The sequence below is a fragment of the Micromys minutus genome, assembly GCF_963924665.1.
Source record: "Micromys minutus genome assembly, chromosome: 26".
Classification (NCBI taxonomy): domain Eukaryota; kingdom Metazoa; phylum Chordata; class Mammalia; order Rodentia; family Muridae; genus Micromys; species Micromys minutus.
This window is the reverse complement of record NC_137961.1, coordinates 41844617-41872171: the sequence shown is the minus strand read 5'-3', so window position 1 is coordinate 41872171 and position 27555 is coordinate 41844617. Positions and strand designations below refer to the sequence as shown.

Here is a 27555-nt window from a genome sequence, read left to right as displayed (position 1 = left end):
CTGAAATGAAAGTCAGTTCTGTTTTCTGTTAATGCCAGGAGTAAGAATGAAACAAACAGCAGAGGCATGTCGCTCATTTCTCAGTGATGTGAGCAATTTTTTTTTCTGAGCCAGATAACAGTTTTCAAGCATGGCTGGGGCATTTCTGCATCTTACATGATGCATAGGTGCTAGCTAGGTCTAACCTGCATTATATACTGACCACTTTACAATGTCCAGCCTGACAGTGAAGGATGGACCTAGTGTTGTGCTTAATATTTAAAAAGTGTTTTGTTCCTACCAGTCCTGCTCAGCGTCTCTGTGCGGGAGCCACTCCAGCGTGGAACCTTGGGCCCTGTCTCTTCTCTTTCACACCGTCCCCACACGGCCCTCCCTCAGCTGTCTCTCTTTTAGTCTGGAACTTTGGCTACCAGTTTCCTCACGGAGCTTCAGGCCACCACGCTGAAACCACTTGCCCCAGCTGCTCCTCTCCCAGCTGAGAATTTAGCTCACATTCTCCACAGCCCGGTAAAAATATGACTCCACATACATTAGCTTATCAAACAGTTTCATATGTTAAATTCTCAATCCACAAACCCGCTATACAATAAGCTTATAACCAGTAGACAAAGATACAAACTGCCCATCCAGAAAAGATAAATTAGACACATAGAAACCCTTAGAAATAATCATAACAACCTCATCAAGCTAGAGATGTGTGGAGAGAGACATACACATCTGCTTCCATCTCCTCTGTCAATCCGGCCTCCTCTTCCATTTCTCCACCTACCTCTCCACCGTCCAATCATACATCACCTTAACATCAACCCACAGCTAATGCTATCTTCACTTCCATGATGTGCATATTTCTAGGGTCATCAATTTCCAACTGTCACCATGTCACTGAAATTGTGTAAAATTGAGCAGTAACATACACTAACATTTCTACCATACATACACTACAGATAACTACACACTCAGGAGCATAAATAATATAAACTGTAATAAAATGAGTTAGGAAATTAATAACTGTGGTTAGAGTTGTCTTTAATATAAGTCATTGAACTGCATGGATATAACACTGAATTTTTAATAATAGTTATATTTAAAACCAGGTCCACAAGTCTAAGGAACTTAACAAGTGATCATTATAACCTTTTTTGATCTGGTTCTAGTATACCACTACTGTGTGTATGTGTGTGTGTGTGTGTGTGTGTGTGTGTGTGTGTGTGTGTGTGTGTGAGTGTGTGTGTGTGCTCCTGTACACATTTATACATTTTTTCTTACAACTTTATTTAAAAAAGAGAGATACATGTACATATTTTTAAAAGCATTTTGGAATAAAATTATATGAATATATTTTTGTCAGTACTTGATTCTTTTAAAGGTTTGATGGTATGCATTGAAATCTTACTAGTTACCATAAGCATAAAGTACACGTAGAACAGAATGTAACAAGGAAACAGTCGAAGTTTTCTTGGTGTGTATAGATTAAACATAATGATTTTTGAATACCAAAAATTGCTACAAGGCTATCTTCTTCTTTTTTTTTTTTTGCTGGAATAACCTTAATCTTTAATACTGTCCACTAGAAAGGTCTGCTACTCAACTACAGTGGACTCTGAAATATAACATAGGCTCCTCCCAAACCCAGGGAGTTTACCAGCACTTGCTCACTCAGAACATGTTTCCATGTTAAATATATGTAAGTTTTCTCAGTCAGAACACAAGCCACTGCAATATGTAAATCTCAACGGTGACATAAACAGGACACGTTACTTTTGAACGTAAGTCACATGAAGTAAATTGAAAGTAATTCCTAACTTGAGAGTCAAAGAGTATTTTTTACACAATGTCTTGACCAAAATCAAACAAGTTTGGGGCCAAAGTACTGTAATACAAACCAACTCTAACAAAATGTCAGAGGTCCGAGTGCAGACTTAACCGCAGCCGCGTAAGTAGATGCCTTCAGCTAGGGAGGGATCAGCCTATCAAGAGCCAGGTCCCAATTTTTATTTCTTTAGAAAGCTGTCACAGCACGTGTGGAGCCTGAAGGCAACGCTGTGGAGTGGGCTGGGTTTGCAGGCATCTTCACCCACGGAGACCTCTCTCCAGCCCACCGCAGTGTTCACTTCACGTTGAGGCCTGCCATTCCCCAAGACACACTTCAAAATTCATAAAGCTAGGGACATAAAGGACCTACTCTTAAAACTCTACTCTTTATGAGATTTTTAACTATGGAATGATTTTTCTGAAAACAGCAAAATATTGTTTTCCTCAAATTTTGGCTTGACAGTTCATTTTTGAGAAGTGATTGAAAAAAATAAATGAAGCTCTGACTTTAAATACAGAATGTACGTATGTACATCTCTATTTTCTGGAAGGCTATGTCCTATGCGCTCATTTATACTTCTGACTTAATTGTAAGTTATCTCAATAAAGGGCATTAATTTTTAAAACTTAAATCATTTTTACTACACTATTACCCTCTCTACTTTTTATTTTTACATTATTTCTATAAATACTCAAATGAAAAACAATCTACCATCTTGAAACCAATATACAACATTATATTGGTGGTTTAAGAATTTTTAAAATATTTTGTTAAATGTAGAAACTCTGAAATTACAAACAGAAAATTACAATTTTACAGTTTACATCTAATTTATTTTTTAAAAATATTGTTTTTTAATACAAGTAATTAAATGTTATTTTTTCAAATGAACTCCTGTGTGTAGGCTAAAAGAAGGTCTACAGTCTTGTCCCATTAATACGTCTCCTTTGTTCATGCTGGCACTTCAAAGCAGTCACTCGGGAGAATTACATAGCCCCTCTCTGGGGCGTCCTCTTTCTCTCTCTGAAAGTGGACTACTTCCTTGAGCTTCTCGAGCTGTCTCTCCTGCTGGCAGCATCGCTGCTGGGCAGTCTTGAGTTTCTTCCTGAGCTTTTCCACCAGCTGCTCCAGCTGAAGGATCCGCTTCTTCTGCTGCATTGTGTCTTCCACAGTGTAATTGTGGTCACAGAAAACTGAGGGGTTATCAGGGGTCTGGAGAGGAAGCATTAGCAACCCAATAGCAACATCAACCTGGGGAGTGGGGGGTGAAGGAGAGAGGAGCTATTCTTGGGATTCCAGATCTTCCTTCTTCTCATGTGACTCAATATAAAGAAATATTGTGGGCACAGCATTCTCTTTGAGTAACTTGTTGTTGCATTCCCTCTTAAAGCAGTCTGGAGTAAAGTGCTCCGAACAGATACTGCTGTACTTGGTGGGCTTGAAGTTTTTCCTCCTAACAGCCGCCTCCCACTGTTTACAAAGACTGGGAGGAGTAAGAGGAAACTTGTGGAAGTAGACTGGCTTGTCCTTATCTTACCGGTTCTTGCAGCCATAGGCGGAACAGGACTGCACCATCCTTCTGGCCCTACACACTTCCTCTCTGCCCAGGAGGCAGGTGAAAGGGGCCATCCCTGTCTCTGTGCTCAGCTTTGATACGCTCGCTGCTTTCAATGGCTTTGGTCAGCGGTTACAGGGAAGATTCTTCAAGATGGCAGAGCACTACAAGGCTATCTTCTTAGCTCTTGATTTATTAATGATTTAAAGTCTAGGTGTACCACACTCTGAGAAGGTGCTATATACTTGTTTTTTTTTCTTTTTCCTAAGGACTGAGGGTTTCACTTTTTGGCTTTTTTTTTTTTTTTTTTTTTTTTTTTTTTTTTTTTTGAGCTTCATATAGTCTGTGAGTGAGTTGTTTCTGGGGTGTTCAGAGTTTTCTGGGGCAAGTATCCAATTATAAGTGACTGCATATTATGTCTGTTCTTCTGTGACTTGGTTACCTCACTCAGGATGATATTCTCTCTACATGCCTCCATTTTCCTAGGGATTTCATAAAGTCATTGTTACTAGTAGCTGAGTAGTACTCCCTTGTGTAAATATATCACAATTTTTGTATCCATTCATCTACTGAAGGACATCTGGGTTCTTTCCAGATTCTGGCTATTATAAATAGAGCTGCTATGAACATAGTGGTGCATGTGTCTTTATTGTATGTTGGAACATCTCTGGGGTATATGCCCAGAAGTGGAAGAACTAGGTCTTCAGGTAGTACTATGTCCAATTTTCTGAGGAACCACCAGACTGATTTCCAGAGTGGTTGTACCAGCTTACAACCCCACCAGCAGTAGTGGAGTGTTCCTCTTTCTCCGAATCCTCGCCAGTATCTGCTGTCATATGAGTTTTTGATCTTAGCCATTTTGACTGGTGTGAGGTGGAATCTCAGGGTTGTTTTGATTTGCATTTCCCTGATGACTAGGGATGTCGAGCACTTCCTTAGATGTTTCTCAGCCATTTGATATTCCTCAATTGAGAATTTTTTGTTTCACTTTGTACCCCATTTTTTAATAGGGTTGTTTGATTCTCTGGTGTCTAACTTGTTGAGTTTTTTGTATATATTGGATATTAAACCTTTATCAGATGTGGGATTGGTAAAGATCTTTTCCTAATCTGTTAGCTGCCGTTTTTGTTTTCTTGACAGTGTTCTTAGCCTTACAGAAACTTTGCAATCTAATTAAGTCCTATTTTTCAATCCTTGGTCTTAGAGCACGAGCCATTGGTGTTCTGTTCAGGAAATTTTCTCCTGTGCCTATGTGGTCTAAGGTTTTCCCTAATTTCTCTTCTAATAGTTTCAGTGTACCTGGTTTAATGTGGAGATCTTTGATCCATTTGCACTTGAGCTTTGTACAAGGAAATAAGAAAGGGTCTATTTTCATTCTTCTGCATGCTGATTGCCAGTTGAGCCAACACCATTTGTTGAAGAGGCTGTCCTTTTTCCATTGAATGTTTTCAGTTCCTTTGTCAAAGATCAAGTGACCATATGTGTGAGGGCTCATTCCTGGATCTTCTATTCTGTTCCATTGATCTACCTGCCTATCTCTGTACCAGTACCATGTGGTAATATAGCTTGAGGTCAGAGATGGTGATTGCTACCGATGTTTTCTTGTTGTTGAGAATAGATTTCGATATTCTAGGTTTCTTATTATTCCAAATAAATTTGCAAATTGCTCTTACAACTCTATGAAGAATTGAGTTGGAATTTTGATGGGGATTGCATTGCATCTATAGATTGCTTTTGGTAAATTGGCCATTTTTACATTGTTGATCCTTCCGATCCCTGAGCATGGGAGATCTTTCCATCTTTTGAGATCTTTAATTTCCTTCTTCAGAGATTTGAAGTTCTTGTCATACAGGTTCTTCACTTGCTTAGTTAGAGTCACAACAAGGTATTTCATATTGTTTGTGACTATTGTGAAGGGTATCTTTTCCCCAATTTCTTTCTCATCATGTTTTTCTTTTGAGAAAGGCTACTGATATGTTTGAGTTAATTTTATATCCAGCCACTTTGTTGAAGCTGTTTATCAGTTGTAAAAGTTCTTTGGTGGAATTTTAGGGGCCACTTAAGTATACTATCACATCATCTGCAAATAGTGATATTCTTACTTCTTCCTCTCCAGTTTGTATCCCTTTGATTTCCTTTTGCTGTCTAATTGCTCTGGCCAGGACTTCCAGTACTATGTTGAATAGGCAGGGGGAGAGTGGACAGTCTTCTCTAGTCCCTGATTTTAGTGGGATTGCTTCAAGTTTCTCACCGTTAAGTTTGATGTTGGCTATTGGTTTGCTGTATATTGCTTTTATTATGTTTAGGTATGGGCCTTTATTCATGCTCTTTCCAAGACTTCTAATATGAAGGGGTGTTGAATTTTGTCAAATGCTTTCTCAGCATCTAGTGAGATGACTATGTGTTTTTTTTTTTTTTTTTTTTTGAGTTTGTTTATATGGTGGATTACATTGATGGATTTCCATATATTAAACAATCCCTGCATCCCAGTGATGAAGCCCACTTGATCATGGTGAATGATGGTTTTGATGTGTTCTTGGTTTGCAAGAATTTTGTTGAGTATTTTTGCATCAAAGTTCATAAAGGAGACTGGTCTTGTAGAGTCTTTGTGTGGTTTAGGAATGAGGGTTATTGTGGCTTTTAAGAATGAGTTGGGTAGTGTTCCATTTGACTCTATTTTGTGGAATAGTTTGGAGAATATTGTTATTAGGTCGTCAATAAATGTCTGATAGAATTCTACACTGAACCCATCTGGTCCTGGGCTTTTTTTGGTTGGGAGCCTTTTGATGACTGCTTCTATTTCTTTAGGTGTTATGGGATTATTTAGATGGTTTATCTGGTCCTGGTTTAACTTTGGTATCTGGTATCTGTCCAAGAATTTATCCATTTCAGTCAGATTTTCCAGTTTTGTTTAGTATAGAATTTGTAGTAGGATCTGATGATTTCTTGAATTTTCTCAGTTTCAGTTGTTATGTCTCCGCTTTCATTTCTGATGTTGCTAATTTAGATACTTTCTCTTTGCTCTCTAGTTAGTCTGGGTAAGGGTTTAGTAATCTTGTTAATTTTCTCAAAGAACCAGCTCTTGGTTTTGTTCATTCTTTGAAGGGTTCGTTTTGTTTCTATTTCATTGATTTCTGCTCTGAGTTTGATTATCTCTTTCCATCTACTCTTCTTGGGTGTATCTGCTTCTTTTTATTCTAGAGCTTTCAACTATGCTGTTAAGTTGCTAGTGTATGCTCTCTCCAGTTTCTTTTTGGAGGCACTCAGAGCTATGAGTTTTCCTCTTAGTACTGCTTTCATTGCATCCCATAGGTTTGGTTATGTTGTGCTTTCATTTTCATTTAATTCTAGAAAATCCTTAATCTATTTCTTTATTTCTTCTTTGACCATGGTATTGTTGAGTAGAACATTGTTCAGCTTCCATGTGTATGTGGCTTTTTGTTATCTTTGTTGTTATTAAAGGCCAGCCTTAGTACATGGTGATCTGATAGGATGCATGGGAGTATTTCAATCTTCTTATATTGATTGAGGCTTGGTTTGTGACCGACTATATGGTCAGTTTTGGAGAAGATGCCATGAGAAGCTGAGAAGAAGGTGTATTCTTTTGTTTTAGGTGAAATGTTATGTAGATGCCTGTTAATTCCAATTGATTCATAACTTCTGCTAGTTTCATTGCATCTTTTTTAAGTCTCTGCTTCTATGATCTGTCCATTGATGAGAGTGGGATGTTGAAGTTTCCCACTATTATTGTGTGTGGTGCAATGTATATTTTGAGTTTTAGTATGGTTTCTTTTATGAATATGGGTGCTCTTTTATTTGGAGCATATATGTTAAGGATTGAGAATTCATCCTGATAAATTTTCCCTGTAATGAGTAAAAAGTGTCCTTATCTTTTTGATATCTTTTGGTTGAACATCTACTTTATTCGATATTAGAATGGCTACTCCAGTTTTTTTCTTGGGGCTGTTTGCTTGGAAGGTTATTTCCCAGCCTTTTACTCTGAGATAGCATCTATCTTTGTCTCTGAGATGAGTCTCCTGTGTGCAGCCAAATGCTGGATTCTGTTTATGTATCCAGTCTGATAGTCTATGTCTCTTTATTGGGGAATTGAGTCCATTTATGTTAACAGATATTAAGAAATAGCGATTGCTGTTTCCTGCTATTTTTGCTTTTAGAGGTAGAATTATGTCTGTGTGTCTTTCTTCTTTTGGTTTTATTGCTTAGTTATTTTCTTGCTTTTTCTAGGATGTAGTTTCCCTCCTTGTATTGGGTTTTCCATCAATTGTTCTTTGTAAGGCTGGATTTGTGTTCAGATATTGTGTAAATTTAGTTTTGTCCTGGAATATCTTGGTCTCTCCATCTATGGTGATTGAGAGTTTTACTCGATATAGTAACCTGGGCTGACATTTGTGTTCTCTTAGTGTCTGTATGCTGTCTGTCCAGGATCTTCTAGCTTTCATAGTCTCTGTTGAGAAGTCGGGTGTAATTCTGATTGGTCTCTCCTTTATGTTACATGTCTTTTTTCCCTTACTGCTTTTAGTATTCTTTCTTTGTTTTGAACACTTGTTGTATGATTATTATGTGTTGGGAAGAGTTTATTTTCTGGTCCAATCTGTTTGGGGTTCTGTAGGCTTTTTTTTTTTTTTTTTTTGTGATTATGGTCATCTCTTTCTTAATGGTAGGGAATTTTTCTTCTATGATTTTGTTGAAGATATTTACTGTGCCTTTTAGTTGATATTCCTCTCCCTTTTTTATTCCTATTATCTTTAGGTTTGGTCTTCTCATTGTGTCCTGTATCTCCTGTATGTTTTGGGTTAGGAGCTTTTTGGTTTTTGCATCTTCTCTGACTGTTTTGTCTGTGTTTTCTATGTTGTCTTCAGCCCCTGAGATTCTCTCTTTCATCTCTTGTAGTCTGTTGGTGATGCTTGCATCTGTGACTCCTGATTTCTTTTTTAGGTTTTCCATCTCCAGGGTTGTCTTTTTTTTGTGTTTTCTTTGTTGTTTCTATTTCCATTTTCAATTCCTTCATTTGTTTGTTTGTGTTTTCCTGTATTTCTATGAGTGATTTTTGTGTTTCCTCTTTAAAAGCTTCTATTTGTTTATGTAAGTCCTCCTGTGCTTGTTTAAGGGAGTTATTCATGTGCTTCTCGAAGATCTCCATCATCATTGTGAGGTATGATTTCAGGTCTGAATCTTCTTTTTCTGGAGTTTTTGACTATCCACTGCTTGCTGTGGTGGGAGAGCTGGGTTCTGATGTTGCCAGGTTGTCATGGTTTCCATTGCTTAAGTTCTTTGGTTTTCCTCTTGCCATCTTGTTATCTGTAATTATATGTGGTCTTGTTGTCAGTGACTGGCACCTGTCTCTCCTGTGGATCTGAGGGCCTGTGGACTCAGGGAGAAAACTGTTTCTGAGTGTTCAGCTTTTAATTGGCAAGCAGCGAGTTCTGGTAGCAGTGACTCAGTTCTGTCTTTGTGGGCTTAGTTGTGGGAGCTCTTGTGAGACTGTTCTGGGAGCTCAGCCCTCTGTCCTTAGGTCCTGAGTACTACTGGCAGGGACCCTTTCACAGATAGCACAGTACTTCCTGCTCTCTGAGAACTCCTGGTGTGCTTTCCCTGGGCCTATGTGCCGGGCTCCCCATGGTCCAGGTGTCTGAGGGCCTGTGGAGCTGATCTTCAAGGATTGACTTTCCCAGGCGAACCCTGGCTCCCACTGACAAGGGCCTGTGCCTTACTCTGGGCTTGTGGGATTGGTCTGAGAGCTTGGGCTTTCCAGGTGGATCCTGAGCCTTTCTGCCAGAGGCCAGACCCTTATTGTGGGCAGCAGGGGCACCTTTCTCGCATGTTCTGCCTAGCTCTCTCTTCTCTTCGGTTACTCACAGCGTAATCTTACCAGGCCCGTCTATACATTTTTTTTTTTAAAGATAAGATATCCTGTGCTTCAATATTTAACTTAAAATAACTTTTTGAAAGCTGGGTGGTGGTGATACATGCCTTTAATCCCAGCACTCAAGAGACAGAGGCAGGCAGGTCTTTGGGTTCAAGGCCAGCCTGGTTTACAGAACAAGTTCTAGGATGGCCAGGGCCACTCAAACACTGTGTCAAAAAAAAAAATGCAAACAAACACAAATAAAGAATATATGTTTGTGATGTTTTCATATCAGCAGGTATATAGAACTCCTTAATTTTAATGGCAACAGTGTATTTACTCAGCTGTGTAGCCTGAGATCTGTTGAACTGCTTCCCAGTACTCAGTGTTTTGGTTGGTTTTGTTTTTTGTTTTTGTTTTTGTTTGGATTTAGTTCATAGTCTCAATACTGACTGTCCTTAGAATCTTCTCCAGAGTTTTCTACATAAAACTGAGTCCAATTCCTAGCTGTGGATTACTGTGTCAAAGAATGTGTGAGTGTTATATTGCTAAGCTGCTTTTCTAAAGGGGTAAACTAGTTGAAATTACTGTTCTCAGATTTTTGGCTAATAATGGAGGGGTTAACTGTTTAGAAGTAGAAAAAGAAGTAAAAGAAATAAGCCACAGTTTGTTCCAAAGCTTTAACATTTGTAAGCCTTTTGCAAAATGCTCTATTTGCAGAAAAACTGGAGGAACTAGAAAAAGTTTCCAGGGATCCCAACAACGAGAATCCTAAACTAAGAGACCTGTACTTGATCTTACAAGAAGAGTATCACTTAAAGCCTGAGACCAAGACCATTCTCTTCGTGAAGACAAGGGCACTTGTGGATGTAAGCTGTGTGTGTGTGTGTGTGTGTGTGTGTGTGTGTGTGTACAGATTACAATAATTGTCAATATTTTATTGACCACAGTTATAAATCTTGGCACTATAGAGTAACCACCACATCATTTTTAGAATTTAAAACTTCTACTTCCAGCCATCCTGTAGATTTTGATTAATGATTGATGTGCCTGGATATATTATATATATATCAAAGTTATCTTTGATATCGTCTTTTAAAAATTATCTGTTCAGACTTTAAAAACCAGTTTTAAAATTGGGCTGTGGGCTGAAGATACAGCTCAGAGGCCACGCACTTGCCTAGCATGCATGACTTTAACCCCCAGTTTGGGTAGAAATAGACTACCATCTTATTGTTAAGTTTTTAAGATTTCTTTTTGCAGGCTGGCCAAACAATAGTCCTGTGTGAGACAGGCAATTTGAAGTATTTTTCTGATGGCCCGCAGCCTGCTTTTTAATGATCACAGTAGCATCTCTGCGCACTGAGTGTTTCAAGCCCATTTGTATGGCTTTGGCCCTTTCTTTTGGTTCATGTTTAAGGTCACAATTTTTCTCTGTTGTCATCTAGAAGTTTTTGAATTTTTATGTTAGTGTGAGGTACAGTTGAATGATTTCATTTTTCCTTTGGATTTTACATCCTATTAGCTGTTGACAAGGCAGTCCTTTGTTGAGTTACTTTTCTAACTAGAAAAATCACTTGACTATATTTAGATGGACTTATTCCTATTTCTTATTGATTTATACATCTGTTGCTTTGATCTAAACATTAATTCTTGAATCTTGAATCCATTCCATATTTATGAGTACTCTAGCTTTCTAATAAACTTGAAATGGGAAAATGTAAATACTTTAACTCTTTCCTAAGCTTTTAAAGCCCCATTTTATTGTCCTGTGTATATTTGGAATCATACTGTCCACATCTATAAGAAATATATCTTGGGGTCTTTCTTGAAGTTGCACTGAATCTGTGGCTATTGGGAGAAAGAAATCTTAACAACATTGAGTCGTGAGCCTATAGCCATAGCCGAGTTCTCTGTTTATATAGTGTTTCTTTGTTATTTCTGCTGAGTAGTAAATGACCTACAAAGCCAGAGCCAGAACATTTCCAGCTTTAATATTTTATGAAATTCATAGGTCAGGATCTGGAAACGACCAGATAATTATGCCTCAAGATCTCATGAGGCTGCAGTCAGCTCAAGACTCAAGACTGACCTGTGAGCTCCTTTTGCAGGTTTGTTGGCAGGCTTGTAAAGATGTGCTTCCTACATGGCAGCTGCCCTTGTCTACAGTGAGCGCAGTGAGAGACTGAGACGAAGAGGGCCTAGTAGACAGACACTGTCATTTTATAAAGTCTATCCTGGAACTGATATCCTACCACGTCTCCCATATTTCAGAGATGAGCTCCAGAGTCTTTTTAGAACATAGGATGTGGAATCCATTAAAGGCTGCTTGTCATGTGATCTGTGCTGGCCTTCATTTTTTAAAGCGTATGTGGGTTTAACGTATGTTTTGACTACATGTATGTCTGTATACCATGTGCATGCAGTGCCCACAGAGTCTAGAAGGGAGGATGGCCTTCCCTGGAAGTGTAGTAAACATACAGTTGTAAGTTGCCATGTAGGCGCTCAGAATTGAACTCAGGTCCTCTGGAAGAGCTCTTAACCACTGAGCCACCTCTCTACCCCCCTTTGCTGTTTTATTAGTATTTTGACATTTTTGGTATAGAGGCACTGTGTACATTTTGTTAGATACACACCTAGGTATTAGTTTTAGAGTTGTCATTCTGAAATTGTTCTTTCAAATACTTCTCATTATGGGCTGGGAAGACATCTCAGTGGTGTCTAAAGTACCGGCATCAGGACCTGGCTTCCAACAACCTGGCAAAAAAGCTGAGTACAGTAGTGCATACTTATAATTCCAGCCCTGGGGACAGAGACAAGAGGCCACCTAGCCTAACTGGCAAGGCCCAAGTTCCAAGGAGTTAACTCAGATTCAGACAGAACTGAGGTAGGCGGCTCTTCAGGAATGATACCTGAGGTTGACCTCAGGCCTCCACATGAATGTGCACACACATGCACACTCCTCACCAACATGATCAGCTATGTACACCCCCACACAATACACAAATCTTCACATCACAGCTGTCTGCTGCTATGTGGTGTGGAATTAATTTACACATATTGACCATTCCCCTTAAAGTCTTGGTAAATTCACTTATTCTATGTCTAAAGCTTGTTTTTAAAAATCACTTAAAATGTCTTATAAGTTAAACCACCTTGAGCCAGAATCACTGGAATTGATTGTTGCTTGGAATCTAGAGCTTGTCAGTCTGAAATCTGTGTCTGCCGTTGAATTCTCTTTCTGCATACACCTTCAACATATCGAACTGGTGTAAGGCTTAAAGTTTCCAAGAAGCGTCCAACTGGCCGATGCTTTTCACTTTTAGGCCTTGAAGAAATGGATTGAAGAAAATCCTGCACTGAGCTTTCTAAAGCCTGGCATATTGACGGGACGTGGCAAAACAAACCAGGCAACAGGTATTTATGTTTAGTGAATTAGATTTAGTTTACTGAGTAAATAAAATGTGTGGCCCACTACATTGTTTTAGTGTTTATATCAGTCAGAGCTCAACCAGAGAAATAAAAGTAAATACTAAATTATATATGTGGAATATATGTAAGTATGTATGTGTATTGTTTGTTTATTCATGTACTTAGAGACAAGATTTCTCTGTGTAGCCCTGGCTGTCCTGGAACTCACTCTGTAGAGCAGGCTGGCCTCCAACTCACAGAGCTCTACCTACCTCTGATTCCTGAGTGTTGGGATTAAATGTCTGCATGCCACCATGCCAAGCTCTGTATAGAGCAGAGATTTGAACATGAAACACATTAAGCTGTGAGTGCAAGTCTGAAACCTGTAGGGGATTAGTCAGGAGTAGGAGACCAAGAGGGACTAGAACCCATGGACTGTTTAGTTCTCTGAACTCAGGGAAGGCCCAAACCCTCTTTCAAAAAGGTCATGAGACTAGGTCAGGCCCACTTAGATGAACTCGCTCCTCATTTAACTCCATGCTGACCATGGCTGATACTCCATTCACGCAGCACCTGCTTGAACGGCTGTAACTGGAGCCCCACCTGAGCCATGCAGTGCCTCAGAAGCCAGTACATTCCCACAGCTACCCGATCTCCTTCCAGACAGGAACGAGGCCAGAGCTGCCTTCTCAGCACTTCTTAAGACTATTTTCTTCTTCAAATTCCGGAAATAAAAATATTCTGGGTCTATTGTACCGTTATTCTCTACACAGTAGATTTTTTTTTCTATCTACCGCCTATTTTATAGTTTTTAAAAAACAGTCCAGGTACTCCTGAACTCTAGCTGGTATGGTCTAGGGAGGGAGGAGGTATCATCGCCTGGAAGAACCCTATGTGGCGAGTTCTCATCACAGCTTTGTCCCACATCATGCCCCATGACTGTGGGACACGTCCTCGCTGTTCTTCCTGCCGGTGTTGTTTAGACTGAGCGAGTCTCTGCCCCTGTGCTCTCTGTCCTCAGGCACTGCTCTTGTCCTTCTCCAATGAGGAATTTCCCCATCTCATAAACATAGAATGGACTCAAGTGTTGAATGTGTGGTTTCACATCTAATACTACCGAATGTGGCTGGATTTCAAAGTTCTTTGTCATCTCTCTAACATGAATCTAACTTGATTTTCAAACTTTGTTACTGGCGTACAAATCGAGCCTTGGATGATAGTTTGTCTGCTCATCCTGCGCCCAGCCATCCACAAGTGCATGCATCCATCTGTCCATCATGTAGTTAGACCAATCGCAGAGCCTTCTGTGGAGCAGCCATCGCTGTCCTGTAAACCCGAGGTGCCCCTCCCCCTCCATGTTTCCATCTTACAGATCTCTCCCCACTTCCTCCACCATGGCTTCCTGCTCCTCATTCTTATAGATACAGAAAAATGTATTCTTTATGCATTGTATTCTCTTCTCTGCCCAGCCATAGCCCATAATGGCTGACTGGGCGTGGCATGAATGAATAGATGGGGTAAGATGATGCTGCTATTGTTGTTTTCTGGATGATTCCTTCTCATTTTATAACCTAGGGGAAAATGTGAACCTTTACAAAAAGCTACAGGTTGCTTGGTGTTTGGACATTTTCAGTTTCCCTTACCTGTAGCATTTTTACTTCCTAGTTTGTGAAGCATGTTGTAACATCGATGCCTCACTTTCTTTGTCTGTCAAATGGGACAATAAATAGTAGTTGTCCCCAGCTCATAGGTTAACATGAATGGGGAAGCCTGAGCCCTTTTTGTAAAAATATTTTCCAGTTGTAAATGGTTCATAATTAATACAGTGTTCTCGTTATCCCACACAGGAATGACGCTCCCTGCACAGAAGTGTGTGCTGGAGGCATTCCGAGCCAGCGGAGATAACAATATTCTGATTGCTACTTCGGTCGCTGATGAAGGCATTGACATTGCTCAGTGCAATCTCGTCATCCTGTATGAGTATGTGGGCAATGTCATCAAGATGATCCAAACCCGAGGTGACAGCAGTGACATCACTCCCACCCCGCTCCTGTTTCATGTGGCCGCTGGCTGTGTTTGTCCTCTGGCTTTTGTCCTTTCCTGAGCCGCACTATGTGGCTGATGGCACAGTTTACCTTGGCATTAGTCTGGGTCAGGATTGGGTGGTTATGGTTTTACCAATTCTACTCCTTTGTGACTCTCGTCAATGGTACTGCTTACTTGACCAGCATCCAATGGCATATTCAGGAAAACATATCCACTAGGCCTGAAGCCTTGCCTGTCGGCACGTAGACCTTTGGTGGTTGTTGTGAGTAGCTCCCTGTACTCGAACCCGAGCCAGCTAGACTCCGTTTACTGCTCGTCCAGTTTCTCACACACTGCCCCTCTGCATGTTTGGTTCTCTCCATCACATAGCCTACTTCTGACAGCTAGAATAAGCATTCCTTCAAGTGACTCTGTGTCTGTCCCTGCCACAGCACAGACAATTGCATTCCAGGGGTATGACCCTCTCCACGCATTGCAGAAGGGTCAGGTGGCCATGCATGGTGCCATGGCTGAGGGCTCATGACCGACTATCTGTAAGTCAGTGTTGCTGGTCATATGGTGGTACAGTCAGAAGTGTGTCTTTGGAGAACGCATGAAAACCACCATGGTTTATTTGTCTGCTGAATATGCAGGCTGGAACCTGCCTCTGAGTCTACTTCAGCTTCCCTAGAAATGCAGTGAATGTAGGATGCAGTGAATCAAAGTTGAATTCTAGAAATACTGCTGACATCTGCTTTCACAGAACATCAGAATTTCACATTAACACACAAAACATTTTTTGGCAGGCAGAGGAAGAGCACGAGACAGCAAGTGCTTCTTACTGACCAGCAGTGCTGATGTGATTGAAAAAGAAAAGGCGAACATGGTCAAGGAAAAAATAATGAACGAATCTATTTTAAGACTGCAGACATGGGATGAAATGAAATTTGAAAAGACGGTAAGTCTCTTTTTCTGTGTTGCTTTTCTGGCATATGACTAGAAATAACAATTGACTGTGGTTGGTCCAGTGTGTGTGTGTGTGTCTGTCTGTCTGTCTGTGTCTGTTGGTTTTTTTGAGAGGGTCCCAAGAAGCTCAGGTTAGCCTTGAACTTGAACTTGTTATGGCCCTGAAGGTAACCTTAAACTTCTCATCCTCCAGTCTCTACTTCTCAAAGGTTGGAATTAAATAAAAGGGAGAGTGGTGGAAATCACATAACATAAAAGGGAGGCCATATTGGAGAAGGGAGAGGACCAGCCAAAGTGAGAAGGGCAGTATGACTTGAAAGGCATGACAGCTCTGTGAAAACCATGGAAGAAAACCAAACGATACCAAAGTTCTTGGTATGAGACTCCCTTTTGTAGTATTTAATGAGGCCTCTGGGGCTGGGGCTGAGCCTGAAAACTGGCCTGAGAGCACTTGGCTGGGAGGTTGATGTTGTTTGGTCCGCCATCATTAGAACAGTTGGGAATGCTTTGGTTACCTTATAGGTTTACATGTCCAGTCCAGGGCAAGCCAAGAACTCATGTCCATGGTGATAGCTTCAGGACAGGAAAGTAACTCAGGAAATGAGGTAAAAATTATTGGGCCATTCTAGTTGCAACTGTCATAAAGTGTAATTTGAAATTACACGAAGAATTCTGTTTTCCCTTCCTCCTGGGGCCAAGACAGGACATGAGTGTTGCTTTTCAATAAAGGATGTTGTATAAGCGCACAGCTGCTCTCCACCTGTGTGGGTGAGGCTAGGGGTAGAGGATGGCGACCATCAGCAAAATATTCAAGCCAAATTTGAAGCAAGCTTTATTAAATACTGTCCAGGACAATGGGAACTGGCCAGATCCATGCCTGGGATTTCCAGAATATGGTGCTGAATTACATTCATTAGAGGCTTATAGAGGCAAAGCCTACCAGGCTACATTCTTGTCTTCATACATTTGGGGACAAGTATACCTCCTGACTTAATTCCTGCCTATATGTGATCCCACCTATGTGTGATCAAGCACATCCTGAGCACTTGAGGTAACCAAGCTCGTTCACAGAAGCTAAAACAAGTGACTTGCTATCACATGAGAACAACAACCACCAGTATTTCAGGAAGGTAACTATCCTTGGACAAGTGATGCTTATAGATTAGAGGCATTTCTGTTTTATAGAGCTTCTAAGCACAGTAATTTAAACTTAAAATAACTTTAGTCACCACTCTCAGTGGATAGGAATGCTTGCTACCAAGCTTGATGACTTGAGTTTGATCTTTGGAAACGACAATATGGGAGGAAGGTACCAATTCTGCCTGTGTGTGGAGTCAGGTGGGGCAGGGCCTTGGTGGCATCTTCACCAGCAGCTACTGTTTGCCCTAAAGTTTTAACTATAGTAATGATGGTTTTAACCCATTGGAATTAAGAACAATTGCCAACAGTACCATGAAGATACCTGAGACGAGTAGTATTTAGTTACGTCTTACTATGCAATTTTAGAAAACCTATTACACATAAGCAATGAAAAGACAATTGAGTATCCAGGGGACACTTATGTATTTACTCCTTTTACCACACGCCTCCGAGCTCCAGCCAGCCTGAGATAGTGAGTAGATCTAAACCTCTTAATCTTCTATCTGTATGTTTTATATGTATGAACATTTTATCTACATGCATGTCCGTGTGCCGTGTTCATGTCTAGTGCTCTCAGAGGCCAGAGGAGGGTTTTGGATCCCGTGGATATGGAGTTGCAGAGGTTATGAGCTTCACTGTAGGTGCTAGGATCAAAGCTGGTGAGAGCAGCCAATGCTCTTACCCAGTGAGCAATCAATTCTTCTTTCATCTTGGCGTGTATCTTTAAAAAGGAAGTTAACATCTGGGCAGAGTGGCACATAACTTTAGATCTCAGCATTGAGGAGGCAGAAGGACTGGTCTACGTAGTGAGGTCCAGGCTATCCAGGGCTATGTGGAGAGACCCTGTCTCAAGAAAACAAAATAACAGGATGGAGAGATGACTCAGAGATTAAGAGCACTGACTGCTCTTCCAGAGGTCCTGAGTTCAATTCCCAGCAACCACATGGTGGCTCACAACCATCTGTAATGGGATCCAATACCCTCTTCTGGTGTGTCTGAGGACAGCAACAGTATACTCATATAAATAAAATAAATAAATCTTAAACAAAAAGAAAACAAAATAACAACAAAAGGGGGAAATTAAAGTTTAAATTGTTCATAAAGAAATGTATATATCATATAATCCTAAATTTTCTTCTAGAAATTCATCCAAAGTTAATAATAGAGTTAAAAGGAAGTATATATCATGGAATGGTTTCACAGGAGTGAAAACTTTTTCTGAAAACAGGACCATAACCCCCACTTTTCTTTATTTTCCTTTTCTTTTTGATAGAACCTCATTTAGCCCAGGTACTTTCAACTCCCTGTGTAGGTGAGAATGACCCTCCTACTTCTTGACCTAGATGCTTTGTGTGTCCACACTCAGTTCCAGTCCTCTCTCCATTTTATTTACAAAAACAAGAAAATCTGGTAGGAAATGCCTTTAACCACAGCACGTAAGAAAGGGGCAGATCTCTGTAAGTTTGGAACTCACTGTGAGACCAAAAGAGAAGGCAAAGCTCAGTTGGGAAAGTCTGCGGTTGGGAGGCAGGAGTATCTCACACTGACTGTTTTCTAACCTATATTCATGGTAGCAAATCCTCAGTTTTCTTTCTTCTGAGAATGCCTTCATTTTCCTCCATTCATTCATTTAGCATTTGGGAAATGATGTGCCTCTTCCTTCTGGCCTGTGTGACTTCCAGGGACTGGCCAGTTATCAGACAGCTTTTCCTTTGCAAGGAAAGTGTTTCCAGAGGTTTAATTATAAGCACCTTTGGGTGAACGTCTTTGCTTTACCTTGTTTGACACTTGTTTGGCTTTTGTGACTCTGTGATCGTGTTGCTCTTCACAGTTCAGAATTGTTCAGCAGTGATTCCTCTGACTTTCCAAATCCTGCTCTTTTGCCTCTGGACTCTGATGATGTGATGTCAGCTGTAAGAACATATTCAGTAGCCATGCATCCCAAAGAGTCTGGGCTTTTGTTTTGTTTCAGTCTATTTTCTTTGTGTTGTTTGATTGGGGTAATTTTATTTGATAAATAAGTACATACATACACATACATACATACATACATACATACATACATACGTGTGTGTGTGTGTGTGTGTGTGTGTGTGTGTGTGTAGTTCTTTTCAACCATAGGTGTAGAGTCAGGTGGGGCAGGCCATCTTCACCAATTGCTACTGTTTGCCTTAAAGTTTTACCTATATTAGTAATAGCTTTATAGTAGTATACTATAGTAGTATAGTAGTAATAGTAGTAGTAATAATTCCATATTTATTTTATAAGGATCTTTATCAAGCTATCAGGTGAAAAGGATGAACTCATAATAATCACTTAACGAGCATTTTCCTCTTAACCAGTGTTTTGTTTTCCACTCTGTTACCCACAGTTCCGCTGACCTTTTGGACTATAACAGCCACACCTCATTTCACAGGATCTGAACTGTATACAGTTAGGTACTGCAGACAAAATGTCTTCATGTTGCTTTAAATGATACAAAGACTAGATCGAGGTTTCAAGTTTACATAGACCCATACTGCAACAACTGACCAGTATAAATAGTTCTGATAGTAACACTAATTTCCTAACACATGTTCCCTATACTCTCCTTATGCTAATCTTCTGACCATTGCGTAAAAACATCTTAAACTCAACAATCAGTTTATTGCCACTGTTCCTATCAAATGGTGATACACCGAAATCCCAATTCTCATAAATTCTAACCTAAGACTGAAAAACTATGCCTTAACTTTATTTAAAAAGATACCCACATCAGGTTCATTGCATGTGATAGTACCTATCCAATTTATTAAAACCGTGAAAAGCATAATGATAACTGGGGCCGAATTACAACTTTGTAAAGTAGAAATCTTAGTTTTCCTTTGACACAGGTAGGGAGAGGCTAGGCCACAGGGCAAAGTATCGGCTCTAAAGATTTTGTTTGCTAGGCTCCCCTTTTCTGATCTTTTTCTGAGGGACATTTTTTCCCTATGCCCATAGGCATTTCTGACTGTGAGCTGCTTTAGCTTCAAGTCTGAACACTTCAGATGTAAAGGACGTCCAGGGAACCCAGCACGCTATTCCAGTAGTTCTTTCTGGCTGGCCTGCCCTCTCCTTTCTCTTTGAACTATTTTATTTGGTTAGTCTATACTGCACTATTCTTTCTGTACTTGGCCAGAGCCTACACTTGAGTTAGAATAGAGCTGCATCATGCAGGCTTTGTGTTGGACTGGGATTCAGCAGTACATGTCGAGCTTGAGGGGAGGACTCAGAGGGAAAGGACTATCCCTCCCCTTGATTCCTTCCGTTTGCTCCTGCCTGGAGTGTCCATATGATAAGTCTATCTTGAAGGATTGCTAACGTTTCACAAGCCACTGAAGTAGAAAGCACAGCTCATGTGACTCTCTTATAGACATGTTTGTGTCGGCCACTGAAAGACTAATGTAGGATGCATTTTAAGGACTGATTACTAAAGACTCAGGAGAACCAATGGAACCAGAAATTTGAGTTTCACAAGCAAACCGATACAAGTAGGTGCTGTATGAAAATGTGCTCATGAAAATTATTTTCATGTGAATGTGTGTGTGTGTGTGTGTGTGTGTTGTGGCCATGTGCATTTACTTATATTTGTGTGCTATTTATGGTCATTCAAAAAAACCTCTTTTTTTGACATGTAGGTTCACCGTATACAGCTGGATGAGAAATTACTCAGAGACAGTCAATACAAACCACAACCCGTCCCTGACAAAGAAAACAAGACACTGCTCTGTGGAAAATGCAAGACGTTTGCGTGCTACACAGCTGACATCCGAGTGGTTGAGGTGCGTGGCACCAGTCAAATCTCCTGGAGAAATGTTTGTAGCAAGAACAGCATTTCTTCTGTGGAGGTTGCGAGGGTTTGCCATGGTCCTACAGGAAGAAATAAAATCCTGCTTCTGTGTGTGGGCCGGAAGGGCTGATGTTAGTGAAGTACACACAGAACAGTGTTGCTGAGGGAGGTCTAGGTGCAGCTGCCTCAGATGGTCAGGCAGGATGGGTAAGGGTTAGGGTTCCACAGAGCAGCAGGCTGAGTACTGCTCACAGCTTCCTTCATTCATTACAACTCTTACAAAGAATTAAACGAGAGAAATTCCAAGCTTCATAAATGAAAAGTAGCATTCCCTTCTGCCTGAGCAGCTTTCAATGCTAATTACTCTGGTGAGATCACTGCATGCTTAGATTACCACACTGCACACACCAAGTGAGGACTACTATGTGTTTTTTGAAAGATAGTCTTATTGAGTAGACCAGGTGTTGCTTTAACTTGTGACTCTTGTGTCTCTGCTTCCCCAGTTCAGGGACTAATGATATGTGCTACCCATTCTCTGCAAAGAAATAGTTTTTTTCTTCAAAAGCAGGTATAGGGAATGAAGGCTAGATACAGGGCCATGCCATGATTGCTTCCAGGGACAAATAAGGGTTGGGCATAAAAATCTGTAATTTATTTCTTAGTTTTAACAAATGTTTGACTGTGTGTAAAATGGAACTGGCTTACCTGGCATTCAGAAATCTTTTGAGGCATCTCTGCAACTTTGCTTTGTCAAAGGTTATACCAAAGAAAATGTTAAGGCTGTGATCTTAAAGCATACATGGTATAGTGTAAACCTGCCAGCAAACTAATGGTAAAGTGGGAAGATAACTTCAATATGAAATTATAAAGGTGCTTTTCTTATGGCTATACACAGCAGCATAAGCAGCGATATCTCTGTCATGACCAGTGTAGGTCCATCTTTGTCAAAAGGGAAAAAAGGCTATAAATATACCAAAATGATATTTTCTGGTAGTGAAATTCCCTCTTCTTATTTTGTTTTCTAAACATCTTTATTGGAACAGAGAACACATTTATAATAAAAACAAAACAGCTCATTTTAAAAAATGCAACACTTGAGGTTAGCTTTCTACTTTTCCCCCTTAAAATGTTTATTTTTATTTTATTTTGGGGTTTTTTTTTTTTTTTTTTTTTTGCCTTCCGGTCTCCATCTGTGCCCAGAGTTAGGGCAGTCCCACTGCTATCAGGACCCATAACCTGCCCACAGAGAGCTGATCACCCAGGAGCGCTCTCACCCCTAAGGCCACAGGCCCACAGGCCCACAGGAGGGACAAGCTCCAATTACAGACAGCAAGACCAACCAACATCACAAAAAACAAGATGGCAAGAGGCAAGGGCAAGAACCTAAGCAACAGAAACCAAGAAAATATCAGAACTCAGTTCTCCTACCACAGCAAGTAGTGGATGTCCCAACACACCTGAAAAGCAAGATTTGCATTTAAAATTATACCTCATGATGATGATAGAGGACTTTAAGAAGGACAAGAATAACTCCCTTAAATAAATACAGGAGAACACAGGTAAACAAGTAGAAACTTTTAAAGAGGAAACACAAAAATCCCTTAAAGAGCTGCAGGAAAACACAACCAAACATGTGAAAGAATTGAACAAAACCATCCAGGATCTCCAAAAATTCCACCATAAAACTCCTAAACCTGATAAACAACTTCAGCAAAGTGGCTGAATATAACATTAACACAAACAAATCAGTAGCCTTCCTCTATTCATAAGCTGAGAAGAAATTAGAGAAACGACACCCTTCACAATAGTCATAAATGACATAAAATACATCGGTGTGGCCCTAACCAAGCAAGTGAAAGATCTATATGACATGAACTTCAAGTCTCTGAAGAAAAAAATTGAAGATTTCAGAAGATGAAAAGATCTCTCATGCTCATGGACTGGCAGGATTAATATAGTAAACATGGCCATTTTGCCAAAAGCAATGCACAGATTCAAAGCCATCCCCATCAAAATTCCAACTCAATTTTTTGTAGAGTTAGAAAGAGAAATTTTTGGAATAACAAAAAATCCAGGATATCTAAAATGATTCTCAACAATTACAGAACTTCTGGGGGGATCAACATCCCTGACCTTAAGCTGTATAACAAATCAATCATGATAAAAACTGCATGGTACTGATACAGAGACAGGCAGGTAGATCAACTGAAGAGAATTAAAGACCCAGAAATGAACCCACATACTTATGGTCACTTGATCTTTGACAAAGGAGCTGAAAACATTCAATGGAAAAGGACAGCCTCTTCAATAAATGTTGCTGGATCTACTGGCAGTGGATCAAAGATCTCCGAATAAAACAAGGTACACTGAAACTAATAGAGAAAGTGCGAAAGAGCCTTGAACACATGGGCACAGGGGAAATTTTCTGAACAGAACATCAATGGCTTAGGCTCTAAGATCAAGAATCAACAAATGGGACCACATGAAATTGCAAAGCTTCTGCAAGGCAAAGGACACTGTCAATACGACAAACCAGCAACCAACAGATTGGGAAAAGATCTTTACCAACCCTACATCTGATACAGGACTAATATCTAATATATACAAAGAACTCAAGAAGTTAGACTCCAGAGAATCAAATAATAGTATTAAAAAATAGGGGACAGAGCTATACAAAGACTTCTCAACTGAGGAATTCCTAATGATCGAGAAGCACCTAAAGAAATGTCCAATATCCTTGGTCATCAGGGAAATTCAAATAAAAAACTCTGAGATTCCACTTCACACCTATCAGAATGGCTAAGATCAAAAACTCAGATGACAGTAGATGCTGGTGAGGATGTGGAGAAAGAGGAACACTCCTCCACTTTTGGTGGGATTGCAAGCTGGTACAACCAATCTCAAAACCAGTCTGGCAGTTCTTCAGAAAATTGGACATAGTACTAACTGAGGACCCAGCTATACCACTCCTGGGCATATACCCAAAAGAAGCTCCAACATATAACAAGACACATGCTCCACCATGTTCATTAGCAGCCTTATTTACAATAGTCAGAAGCTGGAAAGAACCCAGATGTCCTTCAACTGAGGAATGGATACAGAAATTGTGGTATGTTTACACAATGGTGTACTACTCAGCTATTAAAAACAATGACTACATGAAATTCTTAGACAAATGGATGGGAGCTAGAAGCTATCATCCTGAGTGAGGTAACTCAACCACAAAAGAACACACATGGTATGCACTCACTTATATCTGAATATTAGCCCAAAAGCTTGGAATACCCAAGAAGCAATTCACAGACTTTATGAAGCTCAAAAGAAGGAGCACCAAAATGTGGATGCTTCAGTCCTTATTAGAATGGAGAACAAAATACTCATGGGAGGAAATACAGGAACAAATAGTGGAGCAGGGACTGAAGAAAAGATCATCCAGGACCACCTCACCTGGGGATCCATTCCATATGCAGCCACCAAACCCACACACTATTGCTGATGCCAAGAAGTACTTACTGGCAGGAGCCTGATATGGATGCCTCCTCAGAGGCTCAGAGCCATACTGATACAGATGTGGATGCCTGCAGCTAACTATTGAATTGCGTACAGGGACCCCAATGGATGAACTAGAGAAAGGACTGAAGGAGCTGAAAGGAACCCCATGAGAAGAACAACATTATCAACCACCCCTCCCCTCAAAGTTCCCAGGGACTAAAACACCAACCAATGAGCACACAAGGAGAGACCCATGGCTCCAGCTGCATATGTAGCAGAGGACAGCGTTGTCTGTCATCAATGGGAGGAAAGGCTTTTGGTCCACTGAAGGCTCATTTTGTGAATGTAGAGGAATGCTAAGGCAATGAGGTGGGAGAAGAAGTATCTTCATGGAAGCAAAAGGAGGGGGATGGGAGAGAGGGGAAAGGGGATAACATTTGAGATGTCAATACATTGAAGAATATCCAGTAAAAATGATAAACGCTTTGTTTTTTGAGACTAGATCTTTCTATATAGCACTGGGTATCTTGAAACTCACTATGTAGAGATCTCCTTGCCTCTGTCTCCCAGGTGCTGGGACATAAAGGCATGTACACCTGGTCCCCTTAAAACTTTTACCTAAAGGTTGGCAAAAATCCTCCAGACACTAATCTTGCTGTCGTCATTCTTGCTACCAGTGGAGGGTGGGGGTGGCTGGACTAGTCAGGGGATGGGTATATTACTTATTATGAGAGACATCTATGTTCTGACTCTTTAGATGTAAAAGGTCCTTTCAGCTCCAATTTTAATGGCTTCTTGTTCACAGTGGTCCCTTTAAACCATTTCCCTGGAGGAGTGGACCCTGGGTCTGCATTTGTGTCTTAAGTCAAGTCTAGGTGGGTTTGTGGGCAGTATGGCTCCTGGGCCTCTCCACACACACACCTGGTGACACTTGGGTGTTCCACCCTGTGCTTTGGATCTGGCCTTTCTGGCCTCTGGGGAACTTTCACTCTGTATGTGACATTCTCTGTTTCCGAGTTGGAAAACTGGGTAAATGAATCCTAATTGGCCCGTGGAGCTGCTGTCTACGGTCTTTCTGCCAACTGTAAACTGAATGAGATTCTACGCATTCCTCACCCTCGGCTTTTCCGTCATTTTCGCTGTTTCTAACACTGTGTTCCATCTCTTCCTCCTAGACATCCCACTACACTGTGCTTGGAAATGCTTTTAAGGAGAACTTTGTGTGTAAGCCACACCCTAAACCAAAGATCTATGATAATTTTGAGAAGAAAGCAAAGATATTCTGTGCCAAAAAGAACTGCAGCCACGATTGGGGCATCTTCGTGAGATACAAGACATTTGAGATTCCAGTCATAAAAATCGAGAGCTTCGTTGTGGAAGATATTGCGAGTGGAGTTCAGAGCCGGCACTCAAAGTGGAAGGACTTTCATTTCGAAAGAATACAGTTTGACCCCACAGAAATGTCCACATGACCTCGGGCTCCTCATTCACATGCTATGGGGAGTTCAGTGGAAATGAACACACACACACACACACACACACACACACACACACACACACACACGCAAACACTGCAGCACTGAACACTTTTGTTCACCAAAAACTCAGCACTTGGCGATGATGGGAAGGGTTGAAAAATTTCCCTTTTCCCACCAGGAAACATGCAGCCAGCCTCTCGGTACACCGAGATTCATGATGGCTGACAGGTCCCCGTAGAGCCCTCAGCTCGGCCTGCTGTAAGCTGCCTTTTCCTCTAACAATCCACAGAACTAGTTCTTTCCCAGGCCACCAGACTGACTGCCAGACCCTAAACACTTCTGTCCCTTGCACTGACTCCTTTCTGGATTTGGCCCTGCCATCCCGTCACCCTCTACAGATCCTGGTTTCTGTCTCTTTCCAGTCTTTTTCATTGGTTTCTTTGCCAATACAAATTTGGCGATCGCCAGGCTCATTATGCACACGTATATATTAAAATGACATATACTTTTAAAATGTGGAAGACTGTAGTTGACAGCTGTGCTTACTGAGAAGGTATTTATGTTCTGTTAATTTACTATACATCTTACATCTGTTCTTTGAACTTGGGCCATTTCCCCTCCTCAATAGACATCTTGAACCATCTCTCTGTACGTCTGTATGTCTGTCCCCCAACTGTTCGAGACAGGATCTCTCTGTCCAGAAACTGTTGTCCTTGAACTCACAGATCTCCCTACCTCTCAAGTGCTGACATGAAAATCTTTCACCATGCCTGGCTCTAGCTGTCTTTTTTTCTTTTAAAAAAGATTTACTTATTTATTATATATAAGTGCACTGCAGCTGTCTTCAGACACACCAGAAGAGGGCATCAGATCTCATTACAGATGGTTGTGAGCCACCATGCGGTTGCTGGGAATTGAACTCAGGACCTCTGGAAGGGCAGTCTGTGCTCTTAACCACTGAGACATCTCTCCAGCCCAGCTATTTTCAATAAAGGCTAATGTTTAAGATTTTAATTATTTCCGATTGATTCTCTAACATGACTTTTTGTTGTTGCTGTTTACTTTTTGAGACACTGCTCCTCTGCGTAGCTCTCTGGCTCTGCAGACTAGGCTGCCCTTGGTCTGCCAGCTCCTGCCTCCTGAGCGCTGAGATTGGAGGCCTGTGTCAACATGCCTGGTTTGCCCTTTCGTAAGCATTAGACATCAAATGCTGTTTCCATGCTTCTTCTCAAGGGTTACTCATGCTTCCAAGAGCTTAGTGTGGGGTTCTTCAGATCAAGAGACAAGTGTCTGAGTCCTGTTACTGCTAACAGACCAAGGCACCCTCCCTTTTCAGTTCAGGAAGGAACTCTTGATTTTGTAGGCAGTATGGTGGTTTTTAATTCATCAGTTGTAGACCATCAATGGCCTAAACAAAACGGCAGAGATCATATGACCACATAACACTTTTCACATGACATTTTCCATCTGAAAATGATTCTAAGACCACCCAGAGGACAGAGGTCAACAGAACGACATGGGATAGCACACTTCCCACATATGCCTAGAGAAATTAACCAGCACCATAACTCTTTGGGGGCAAAAAACCTATAGGGATTAGGCTTTTAATTGATAGACTAGGTGCAAAAGATGGTATGTTCTTGATAATGGTAATTGGTAAAATTCTTAAGTGCAATAAAATGGGTTAAATGAATTTGCTGAGAGCTTTTAAAAATTTGAATATTTTATATATTTACATTTCAAATGTTATTCCATTTCCCAGTTCCTCCCTCTCCTGTACCCCTTCCCCTGTTCCCCTTTCCACCCACCCACTTCCACCTCACCGCCTTGGCATTCTTCTACACTGGGAATCGCTTTCACAGGACCAAAGGCTTCTCCTCCTATTGATGCCAGATTATGCCATCCTCTGCTACATATGCAACTGGAGCCATGGGTCCCTCCATGTGTAATGTTTGGTTTGTGGTTTAGTCCCTGGGAGCTCTAGGGGGTCTGGTTGGT

At 40.8% G+C, this 27555-nt stretch overlaps 1 protein-coding gene and 1 pseudogene across 2 annotated transcripts in view; one reads left to right on the top strand and one right to left on the bottom strand.

Moving 5' to 3' along the window:
• RIGI (RNA sensor RIG-I) overlaps positions 1-27555 on the top strand; it is a 53677-nt gene extending 26122 nt beyond the window's left edge. The window contains exons 13-18 of the mRNA XM_080938564.1: positions 9955-10103; positions 12561-12651; positions 14493-14663; positions 15477-15628; positions 20436-20579; positions 25255-27555. Of these exons, the coding sequence (XP_080794690.1) occupies positions 9955-10103; positions 12561-12651; positions 14493-14663; positions 15477-15628; positions 20436-20579; positions 25255-25551 (1004 nt within the window). The 3' untranslated portion in view covers positions 25552-27555. The remainder of the gene's footprint in view (positions 1-9954; positions 10104-12560; positions 12652-14492; positions 14664-15476; positions 15629-20435; positions 20580-25254) is intronic.
• LOC308437485 (THAP domain-containing protein 1-like) lies at positions 2765-3388 on the bottom strand (annotated as a pseudogene). Its single transcript has one exon. The product of its transcript is annotated as a THAP domain-containing protein 1-like (transcript).